The sequence below is a fragment of the Tachysurus fulvidraco genome, chromosome 9 (genome assembly GCF_022655615.1).
Source record: "Tachysurus fulvidraco isolate hzauxx_2018 chromosome 9, HZAU_PFXX_2.0, whole genome shotgun sequence".
Lineage (NCBI taxonomy): Eukaryota > Metazoa > Chordata > Actinopteri > Siluriformes > Bagridae > Tachysurus > Tachysurus fulvidraco.
The window spans coordinates 27,537,307-27,547,661 of record NC_062526.1 but is presented as its reverse complement, the minus strand read 5'-3'; the positions used below and the strand labels follow the sequence as shown (position 1 = coordinate 27,547,661).

General features: G+C 45.5%; 1 protein-coding gene across 1 annotated transcript in view; it reads left to right on the top strand.

The window, feature by feature from the left end:
• The first annotated feature begins 2,141 nt into the window (after positions 1–2,141).
• Positions 2,142–10,355, top strand: part of LOC113648442 (tripartite motif-containing protein 16-like) — a 10,172-nt gene continuing 1,958 nt past the window's right edge. Inside the window, exons 1-4 of the mRNA XM_027155632.2 lie at positions 2,142–3,882; positions 4,281–4,376; positions 4,516–4,749; positions 4,880–5,051. Of these exons, the coding sequence (XP_027011433.2) occupies positions 3,067–3,882; positions 4,281–4,376; positions 4,516–4,749; positions 4,880–5,051 (1,318 nt within the window). The 5' untranslated portion in view covers positions 2,142–3,066. The remainder of the gene's footprint in view (positions 3,883–4,280; positions 4,377–4,515; positions 4,750–4,879; positions 5,052–10,355) is intronic.

Genomic DNA, 10,355 nt, shown 5'->3' with positions numbered 1-10,355 from the left:
TGAACGCATGAACTAGCTTCTCAGCATCAGATACAGACAGGATGTTTCTCAGCTTGGCAATGTTTCTAAGGTGGAAGATGGCTGTTTTGGTGGTATGAGCGATATGATTTTTAAAAGACAAGTTACTGTCTAATAAACACCGAGGTCTTTCACTGTCGAGCTACTTGTAACAGTACATCCCTCTAAATGGGAGTTAAGTTGTGAGAGTTTATGTGCACTGGTTTTTGGACCTATGAGTAGTATTTCTGTCTTATCGGAGTTTAACAATAGAAAGTTGCAGCTCATCCAGTCTTTTATCTCTCTAAGGCACTGAGTTAATTTGGACACTGTGGCTATTTCATCTGGTTTTGATGAGATATATAACTGTGTGTCATCAGCATAACAATGGAAACTAATCCCATGTCTTCTAATAATGTTCCCTAATGGAAGCATGTATATAGAGAAAAGCAGAGGTCCTAGAACTGATCCTTGAGGGACCCCATAATTAACTGGTCCCCATAATTAACTGGAGGATTCACCATTTAATTCTACAAAATGGTATCGGTCAGACAGGTAGGATCTAAACCAGCTTAAAGCCTGACCATGAATACCTGTGTAACATTGTAAGTGATCTAGAAGAATGTTGTGATCTATAGTGTCGAATGCAGCACTAAGGTCAAGTAGAACTAATAGTGACATACAGTCTTGGTCCGAAGCTAAGAACAAGTCGTTTGTAACTTTAACAAGTGCAGTTTCTGTGCTATGATGGGGCCTGAAACCTGACTGAAACTCTTCAAGGATGTTGCTCTCCTGTAAGAAGGAGCTCAGTTGAACAGACACAACCTTTTCAAGTATTTTAGACATAAACGGAAGGTGTGAGATAGGTCTGTAATTTGATACTTCATTAGGGTCTAAGTTTTTTGATGAGTGGCCTAATAACTGCCAACTTAAAAGACTTTTGGACGTAACCTAAAGATAATGAGGAGTTAATGATATTAAGAAGAGGCTCACCAGCTTTATGTAACACTTCTTTCAGTAGTTTAGTTGGGATGGGGTCTAGTGAACATGTTGTTGATTTAGCTGTAGTAATAAGTTTATCTAACTCTTCCTGTCCTGTACTTGTAAAGCTGTGTAAAGCCTTAGGTGAGATTGTGTCACTGGTTGCTCTCATATGTTGAGCGTCACCTATTTTATTCCTGATACTTTCAATTTTATCAGTGAAGAATCTCATAAAGTCCTCACTACTGAAATGTGATGGAATAGTGTGTTCAGATTTCTGATTTTTTGTTAAACTAGCCACTGTGCTAAATAAAAACCTGGGATTGTTCTGGTTATTTTCTATGAGTTTGCTCAGGTGCTCAGCCCTAGCAGCTTTTAGAGCCTGTCTGTAGCTGGACATACTGTCCTTATACGCAATTCTACACACCTCTAATTTAGTTTTTCTCCATTTCCGTTCGAGGTTACGGGTCTCCCTCTTGAGGGTGTGAGTATGACTATTATACCATGGTGCAAGTGTTTTATCTCTAACCTTCTGTAATCTGACTGGGGCAACAGTGTCTAATGTGCTAGTGAATATAGCGTCTATGCTGTTAGTCATTGCATCTAGGTCGTTTGAGTTTGAGGGTACATTAAGAAGTCCAGACAGATCAGGCAGGTTATTTGTGAATCTGTCTTTGGTGGTCGAAATAATGGTTCTACCGAGTCGATAACGTATTAAATTATTATACACCTGAGCACAATCCATTCTCTGCAAATGATCCAATATCCAGCTGTGTGGTTTGTTTTCAACCTGCCAATTGGCTTCCATTACCTGCACGCATCAAATTCAAAACACTGATGCTTGCCTACAAAGCCAAAAATGCACTATTCTTCACCACTCTTCGCTCAAAGCTTTTATCACTCATCCACTGCACCACGTTCCCTCAGATCTACTAGCAGTGCTTGACTGGTCCCACCTTCTCTCAGGGTAAGAGGTAGATAGACATCAACACTCTTATTCTGGCACTGAGATGGTGGAATAAACTTCCCCTAGACCTCCAAACACCTGAGTCACTGACTCTCTTCAAATGAGGGGTACTTATTTATTAGAAGTCTTAAAATAGAAGTGTTTAGTAGTTTATGTTTATGTTTATCAGTTTACAAAATGGAAAGTAAATAAATGAAGAGAAATCCAAATCAAATCAATATTTGGTTTGACCATCTTTTGCCTGCAAAACAGCATCCATTCTTTCAGTTGCAGAAATGGAGCCTCAAACTTGAAATGAACCTTCACCATGTTTCACTGTTGCCTGCAGAAACTCATTATTGTATCACTCTCCAGTGCTTTGGCTAATAACCTGCCGCTTGTTACAGCCAAATATTTTATATTTTGTCTTCATCAGTCCAAAGACCTGCTGCTATTTTCCTGCAGCACAGGCCCTATGTTTCCATGCAGTTTAATCACTTAGCCTTGATTCCATGTTTGGCTTTTTTGCATCATTCATCTGATGTATTAAGTTTCCTTTGTGGACCACTGCATCTGAAATTCTCAGCGTTGCCCATTTCTATTGGTTTCTGCCAAATAGCTTGAAAAAACCCCAGTCTGCTTTGAAATCTGTGCCTGGGAGAGACCTTGCTGATGCAGTGTAACTACCTTGTGTCTTGTTGCTGTGCTCAGTCTTGCCATGGTGTAAGACCTGTGACATGTACCTGTCTTCTACAACCTCACCTCAGTAGCAGAGTTTGGCTCTTCACCCAGTTTAAAGCCTCAAACACAGCTGCTTGATTTTTAAAGGTAATGAAAGTGTTTCAACCTTCATATGAAATTGATGATCATTAAGAACCTGCTTGGTATAGTTGGTTAATCCTACACCTGACTCTGATCCTACAAATGATCCAGATGCTGGTTTGAAGCCAAAGGGTCATCACACCACATATTGATTTGATCTCAAAAGAGTTTGAGACTCATAGTATTCTTAATGTGTGACTTAGTGAATCAGTATTGATGTAGTCATTAATAAAACTTCAAAGCTTTTTGAATTTAACTCTGAATAAATGCATCTTCCAAATTCAGTAAATGTAAATATGTTCTTTATGTTCTGAAGGGAGATGAAATGGTTAACAAAGGAGTGTTCATATTGTAACCTCACTGTGTTTTTGCTCATCCTCTCTTTCTCTCTCTTTCACACACACTTACACACACACACACACACCACACCACACACACACACACACACACACACACACACACACACACACACACACACACACACACACAAACAGGATGTTTCAGAGAAAACGAAAGAGATCTCTCTTTCTTTCTCTGAGTTCAGGAAAATGGCTGAGGCGAGTATTTCAGTAGATCAGGACCAGTTCATCTGTCCATTGTGTCTGGATCTCCTGAAGGATCCGGTGGCTCTCTCCTGTGGTCACAGTTTCTGTAAGGTGTGTATTAATAGTCACTGGGATCAGGAGGATCAGAAGGATGTCTACAGCTGTCCTCAGTGCAGAGACACTTTCACCCCAAGGCCTGTTCTACGCAGAAACAACATGCTGGCTGAAGTGGTGGAGAAACTGAAGAAGACTGAAGTCCAAGCTGCTTCTCCTGCTCACTGTTACGCTGGACCTGGAGATGTGGAGTGTGATTTCTGCATGAGGAGAAAATACAAAGCCATCAAGTCCTGTCTTATGTGTGTGGCTTCATTTTGTGAAACTCATCTTAAACCTCATCTTGAAATTCCTGCTTTGAAAAAACACACATTAATGGAAGCCTCTGGAAATTTACAAAAGATCTGCTCTGAACACGACAAGCTAATTGAGTTCTTCTGTCATACTGATCAGAGATGTATTTGCTCTTTGTGCCTGTTGGATAACCATAAAAGCCATGACGCTGTATCAATTGCAGCAGGAAGAGCCGAGAAACAGGTGAGAACTCATCCGAATGATATTTCTCATTTAGCTTCAGCAGCTTTGGTTCATTTCACTTCAAATTTGTATAGAGCTTTTAACAATGGACATTGTCTCATAGCAGCTTCACAGAACATAAGAAACATAATACAAAAAGTTTAATATTATACAAAGATTAGTATTTGGTCAGTTACAAGATTAAACTTGTGATTGAAGAGTTAAGTAAAATAAATGTATTCAGTAAACATATCTTTACTCAGCGTTCATCATAAACAGATCAGATGAGTGAACCTTCACTCGGCCAACAGACATTTTACAACTCAAACAAGTCTGAACAAGACAGTAGTGAACATTAACCCTTTAACTGTCAATAATATTTATCTCCACATCATTTATAACATCATATGTGTCCTCAGAGTGAGATAAAGGAGCAGCAGATGGAATTCCAGCAGAGACTCCAGGAGAAGCAGAAGAAGGTGCAGGAGCTGAAACAGGCTGTGAACACTATAAAGGTGAGCAGTGAGCAGAGACAGAGCTGCTCCTAGAAACACACACAACATGGACAACATGGAGACATTTAGGGTCCCAGTAAGGGAGAGAATGAGAGATGAGCTTTAAACGGACCTTCATGTGTTGTGTGTCTCCTAACAGCTCAATGCACAGACAGCAGTGGAGGACAATGAGATTATCTTTACTGAGCTGATCAGCTCCATGGAGAAAATGCGCTCGGAGGTGACGGAGATGATCAGAGCTCAGGAGAAGGCTGAACTGAGTCGAACTGAACGACTCCTAAAGCAAATGGAGCAGGAGATTGATGATCTTCAGAGGAGAGTCACTGAGATGGAGAAGCTTTCACACACACACGATCACATCTATTTCCTCCAGGTAACACACACTGTCTGATCTACAGAGTCAGATGTTCCTCACACTCTCTAAAACACATTTCATTAAAGCAGCAATAAATGTCCCTGTCTGACATCACAAGTGTGTCCTTCATTTCATTTCTTCTCTGTAGGCTTTAGCTTCTGGACCTCAGTCTCCTCTATTTAGCCAACCAGAATTTGACACGTCCAGCATCAGGGTCCCTCAACATCTGTCATTTGATGGAGTGAAGAATTCTCTCTCAGATCTGAAGAAGAGACTGGAGGATTTCTGTGAGGAAGAATTCAACAAAATCCGTCCACATGGTAAGAGGAGCTGCTCCTGCTGGAGAAACACAATGATGGACAAGTGCTGAAATTCCTAAGATATAAAAAGTGATGAGATGTGTTTTGTGTTTGTGAACTCATTATTGCTGCTCTGTACAGTAAAGATAAATGATACATTATATTTATAGGTATGAGATCCTACAGCACAAACCTTTTGGTTAAAAATATGTTTAAATGTCTGTTATTTCTGTCATTTTTCTCAAATGAAGTCATACCTTCAGTATCAAACAGAAAGTATGTAGTTAAACTGGGTGACTTTTCCTCCTCCACTGCCCCGCTGTCTTGTGGTCTTCCTCGAGGATCAATTCTGGCACCTTCCCTGTTCTCCCTGTATCTGTTACCACCGGGCTCCTTTCTGATGAAATACGGAGTGTCGTTTCACTTTTACGGGGACGATACCCAAATCTATTTACCTTTTAAGAAAAATGACCCCTCATCCATTACATCCCTTTTATTGTGTTTAGATGAAGTTAAAGCTTGGATAGCCCAAAACTTTCTGTTTTTAAATGAAGATAAATCTGAGGTGATAGTGTTCGGCCCCACAGAAAGTACAAAGGCCACCAACCTTGACTTAGGATGTCTATCCGTCTTTAGGTCGCCGCAGGTACGGAATCTGGGTGTTCTCTTAGTCAAGTCCTTAAAACTTGATAAACAAGTTTCCACTGTCATTGGATCGAGTTTTTATCAGCTACGCATTTTATCAAAAATTAAGCACTTTTAATCTGACAAAACCTTAGAGCAGTACATGCTCTAATCTCCTCTCATCTAGACTATTGTATCTCTCGGTACAGTACTGTGGTGTCACCAGAAATCAAATTAACCAGTTACATTTATTTCAAAATGCTGCTGCCAGATTTATTTTAAAAAAGCGTAAAAGTGATCTCATTACCCCTCTTCTGAGGACTCTTTACTGGTTGCCTATTGAATACAGAATTTGTTTTAAAATACTTTTATTTGTTTTTAAGTCCTTGCATAATCAAGCTCCTATTTATTTATCTGAACTATTACATCCTTACCCTCCTTCCAGAAGCCTTAGATCAGGCAACCAAAACCTCCTCACTGTTTCCTTTTCAAGACATAAGTGTAGAGGGGATCGAGCTTTTTCAGTGATTGGGCCTCAGTTTTTGAATGATCTCCCAATAGAGTTAAGATTAGTGTAAGGAGGAGGCATACGGCTGGGGATCCATTTGCAGCAATTTATTGAATATACACAAACAAAGTCAGACAGGCAGTGATCAGGACGGCCAAAACACTAGTATCAGAGGATAGGCAAAAATCGGAATCGAGAACAGGCAAAAAGGTCGGGGCAGGTAGCAAACAATCAGAAAAGTCAGAATCAGGAAACAGAGTTGCAACGGGAAATCAGAACAAAGGAAAATGCTCAGAATGACAGTACATAGACAAGTTGAGACCTTGCACTGGTATGAAGTTCAAGTAGGGTTAAATATCCCACGTACCTGGGACTGAGCTTACGGCAGAGTAGGCGGAGGCGAATGTCGCGGGTCGAAAGCCACACCCACTGGCCGGGTTGGTACTCGGAATATTCCCTTCGGTGTCTGTCAGCCTGGGTTTTCTTTGCCCAGATGGCTCTCCTTAGCTGTCGGTGTGCCGCGGCCCATGTTTCCTCGCTCCGGCGAAACCAATCATCTACGGCTGGCAGATCGGTGGATGACACCGAAAGGGTGTCAGGCCGGTGGCAGGTTTGATTAAAGAGTTCTGGGCATATTCAGCCCACATCAGGTACTTGCTCCATTCGTTTTGATTGTTTTGACAGTAAGTTCGGAGAAAGCGGATGATTTCTTGATTGAGGTGTTCAGTGAGGCTGACGTTTGTATTTAACTGCCTGAAGAAGGCCATCCAGACCCGCGAGGTGAACTGGGGACCCTTGTCCGAGACCATGTCCTCAGGCCGACCACAGAAGCGGAAAACATGATTACAGAGCATTTCCGCTGTCTCGAAGGCAGTAGGAAGCTTGGGTAGCGGGATCAATAGGCAGGCTTTCGAGAACCGGTCGATGACGGTCAGAATGGTTGTGTGGTTGTTGGATCGAGGCAGATCTGTGATAAAGTCCAGTGTGATGTGTGACCAGGGTCATTTTGGTACTGGTAGTGGTAGCAGTAGGCCCGTGAGGCATTGATGCGAGGCTTTGGAGGTGTGGCATGCCGTGCAGCCTGACGTACTCGAGTGTGTCCGCGGCCTGTGACGGCCACCAGAACTCATTCTGGACCAGGTGGGTTGTAGACGCGATGCCGGGGTGACCGGAAGCCGGGCTCGTGTGTAACAGTTCCAGGGGCGAAGTATGCAGGTGTTCAGGCACGTATGTCTTGTCGATCGGGCATTCGACCGGTGGCAGCGTTTGCTCGTTCAGGAGGTCCCACTGAATGGGTGCGACGATTCAAGTCTCGGGGATGATGGGCTCTGTGGGTGTGTTGCTCCCGGTGCAAGCATGACAGGGCATCGGCCTTGGTGTTCTTGCTCCCTGGTCTGTAGGTCACTGTGAACTGGAACCAAGTGGAAAACATGGCCCACCATGCTTGGTGTGGATTCATGCGTTTAGAAGTGTGCAGGTACTGCAGGTTTCGGTGGTCAGTGAGGACAGTGAATGGGTGCTGTGCGCCTTCTAACCAGTGCCGCCACTCCTCGAACGCTGCTTTCATGGCCAGCAGCTTGCGGTCTCCCACATCGTAATTCCATTCTGTTGGAGACAATTTTCGAGAAAAATAGGCGCATGGGAACATTTTATTGACAGTATAGCTCCAATTCCCATGTTGGAGGCGTCTACTTCCACTATAAACGGCCGGTGGAGAATCGGTGCTGAAGTGAAGCTTTCCTTGAGCTGTTTGAACGCTGAGTGCGCCTCCGGTGACCAGGTGAGGTGGGTTGGTGCCTTTCTTGTCATTGAGGTGAGGGGCGCTGCGATCATGCTGAAGCCACGGATAAAGCGGCCGTAGAAGTTTGTGAACCCTAAAAAGTGTTGTAGCTCTTTGATGGTCCGTGGTTTGGGCCACTGTAGCACCGCCTGCACTTTGGTGTCATCCATGGTGACCCCCTCTGCTGAAATGACGTACCACAGAAAGGCCGTCGCGGTCTGATGGAACTCACATTTCTCCGTTTTGGCATATAACTGATGCTGGATGAGACATTACAATACCGCCCTCATGTGTTGGACATATTCTTCTTTGCTTTCAGAGTAGATGAGGATGTCGTCGATGTAAATGATTACCCAGCAGTCTAGCATGTCCCGGAACACATCATTATTAAACGATTGGAAGACCGCTGAACTGTTTGATAGGCCAAACGGCATGACCAAAATTCTCGTAGTGGCCTGATTGGGTCGAGAAGGCGGTCTTCCACTTGTCCCCTTGTCTGATGCAGATAAGATTATAGGCACAGCGGAGGTCGAGTTTCGTGAAATACCGCGTGTGGCCGGAGTTGTTCCAGGGCTGACCGCACGAGTGGAAGGGGGTAGTGAAACTTCACTGTTATGTCGTTGAGGGCTCGATAGTCTGTGCAGGGTCGAAGCCCCCCGTCTTTTTTCCTGACAAAGAAGAACCCTGATGACGCTGGAGACACGGAGGGGCGAATGAACCCTTTCTTTAGCTCCTCCTGAATATATTCATTCATGGCTGCGGATTCCGGCTGTGAGAGGGGGAAGATTCTCCCTCTAGGTGGCGTTACCCTCGGCAGGATGTCGATGGTGCAGTCTCAGGGAGGATATAAAGGCAGCTCCGTGGCCTTGGTTCTGCTGAACGCCTCTGCGAGGTCTTTGTATTCGTTTGGGAGACCGGGGATGTCAGAGGGTATGGGCGTCGTGTCTGTGGTGTTGAGCTGGCGGAGCTCCTCCGAGTCCCGGCGGTGTGTAATACATGCATTGCCCCAGCTGGTGATGTGCAGCTCAGGCCAGGAAATAGTTGGGTTATGGAGACCGAGGATGAGAGCATGTCCTGGAGAGTGGATGACGTGAAAGGAGAGACTCTCCTGATGTTGGTCACTCACCTGCAGGCTGAGATCCCTGGTGAGGTGGGTGATGCGTCCCTCTCTAAGTGGCCTTCCGTCTATCGCCTCCACTGCTAAAGGGGACACACAAGGGATTACCGGAACGTTATGAGTTTGAACGAATTTCCAAGACATGAAATTCCCGGCTGCGCCACACTCTCCTCGAATCTTGAGCCGCACGCTGATTTGAGCGCAGCTCTGTGATTGTGGGATGATGGAACTTTGACTCACCGGGTTATTTCGCCCTCGCAGAGGTCTGGTCGGGCAGGTCGGCAGTCGGTGTCCAGGATCTCACGGACACGGAAATGGCGTTCTCGCTCCTCTGGCGTGAGGTGCGTGTAGTCTATCTGCATTGGCTCGGGGTATTTGGGACGTGCAAGACATGTGGCAGCACGTGTGGGGGCATGTTTGGGGAGCGCATCAGGTTGTCCAGCTGAATAAAGAGATCCACAAACTCGGACAGGCTCCTTCCCTCGTCCCGGCAGGCAAGCTCGGCTTGGAAGTCCGTGTTTATGCCCTTGCGGTAGAGCATTCGCAGGGGGCGTTCCTCCCAGCTTGCTTCCGCGGCGACAGTGCGAAATGCCAATGTGCTGTGCGATCGCCCTGTGAGATGGCCAGCAAGCGCTCCCAGTGGCGGAGTGGTCAAAGACCGTGCGGAACTGAGCGAGGAAGTTCTCGAACGTGGGGCAGGTGCTCTCTCTCCACACCGCGGTGGCCCAGTCCTATGCTTTGCCAGTGAGCAGGGAACAGACGAAAGCGCCGGTTGTTGTGCCACGAAAAGCGAACACTGCATAAGGAAACCCCGACCGCCTCCAGGACCGCAGTTAAACTTCTCTGGGAAGGTGAGGCGGGGACCGGTGGTTGCAGGAGCGGGGTTCATAATGGCCTGGGGAGCCAGCTTTGGCGCCGTAGGATTTGGTGCTCCAACGGCTCCTTGCAGCCCTTGTAAATCCGCAGCGAGCTCTTGAGTGAGCTGGGTGAGGCGCGTAAGCTGCTGGTGATGGCCGGCGAGCTGCTGGGCTTGACTGGTGAGCTGTGTTGCGAGCTGAGCGACAGCTGCTGTATCTTCGGCTGGCGAGGTCTCCTGTAAGGATGAGGCATACAGCTGGGGATCCATTTGCAGCAACTTATTGTATATACAGGTACACAAACAAAGTCAGACAGGCAGTCTGCAAAATCGGAATCGAAAACAGGCAAAAAGGTCGGGGCAGGCAGCAAACAATCAGAAAAGTCAGAATCAGGAAACAGAGTCGCAATGGGAAATCAGAACACAGGAAAACAATCAGA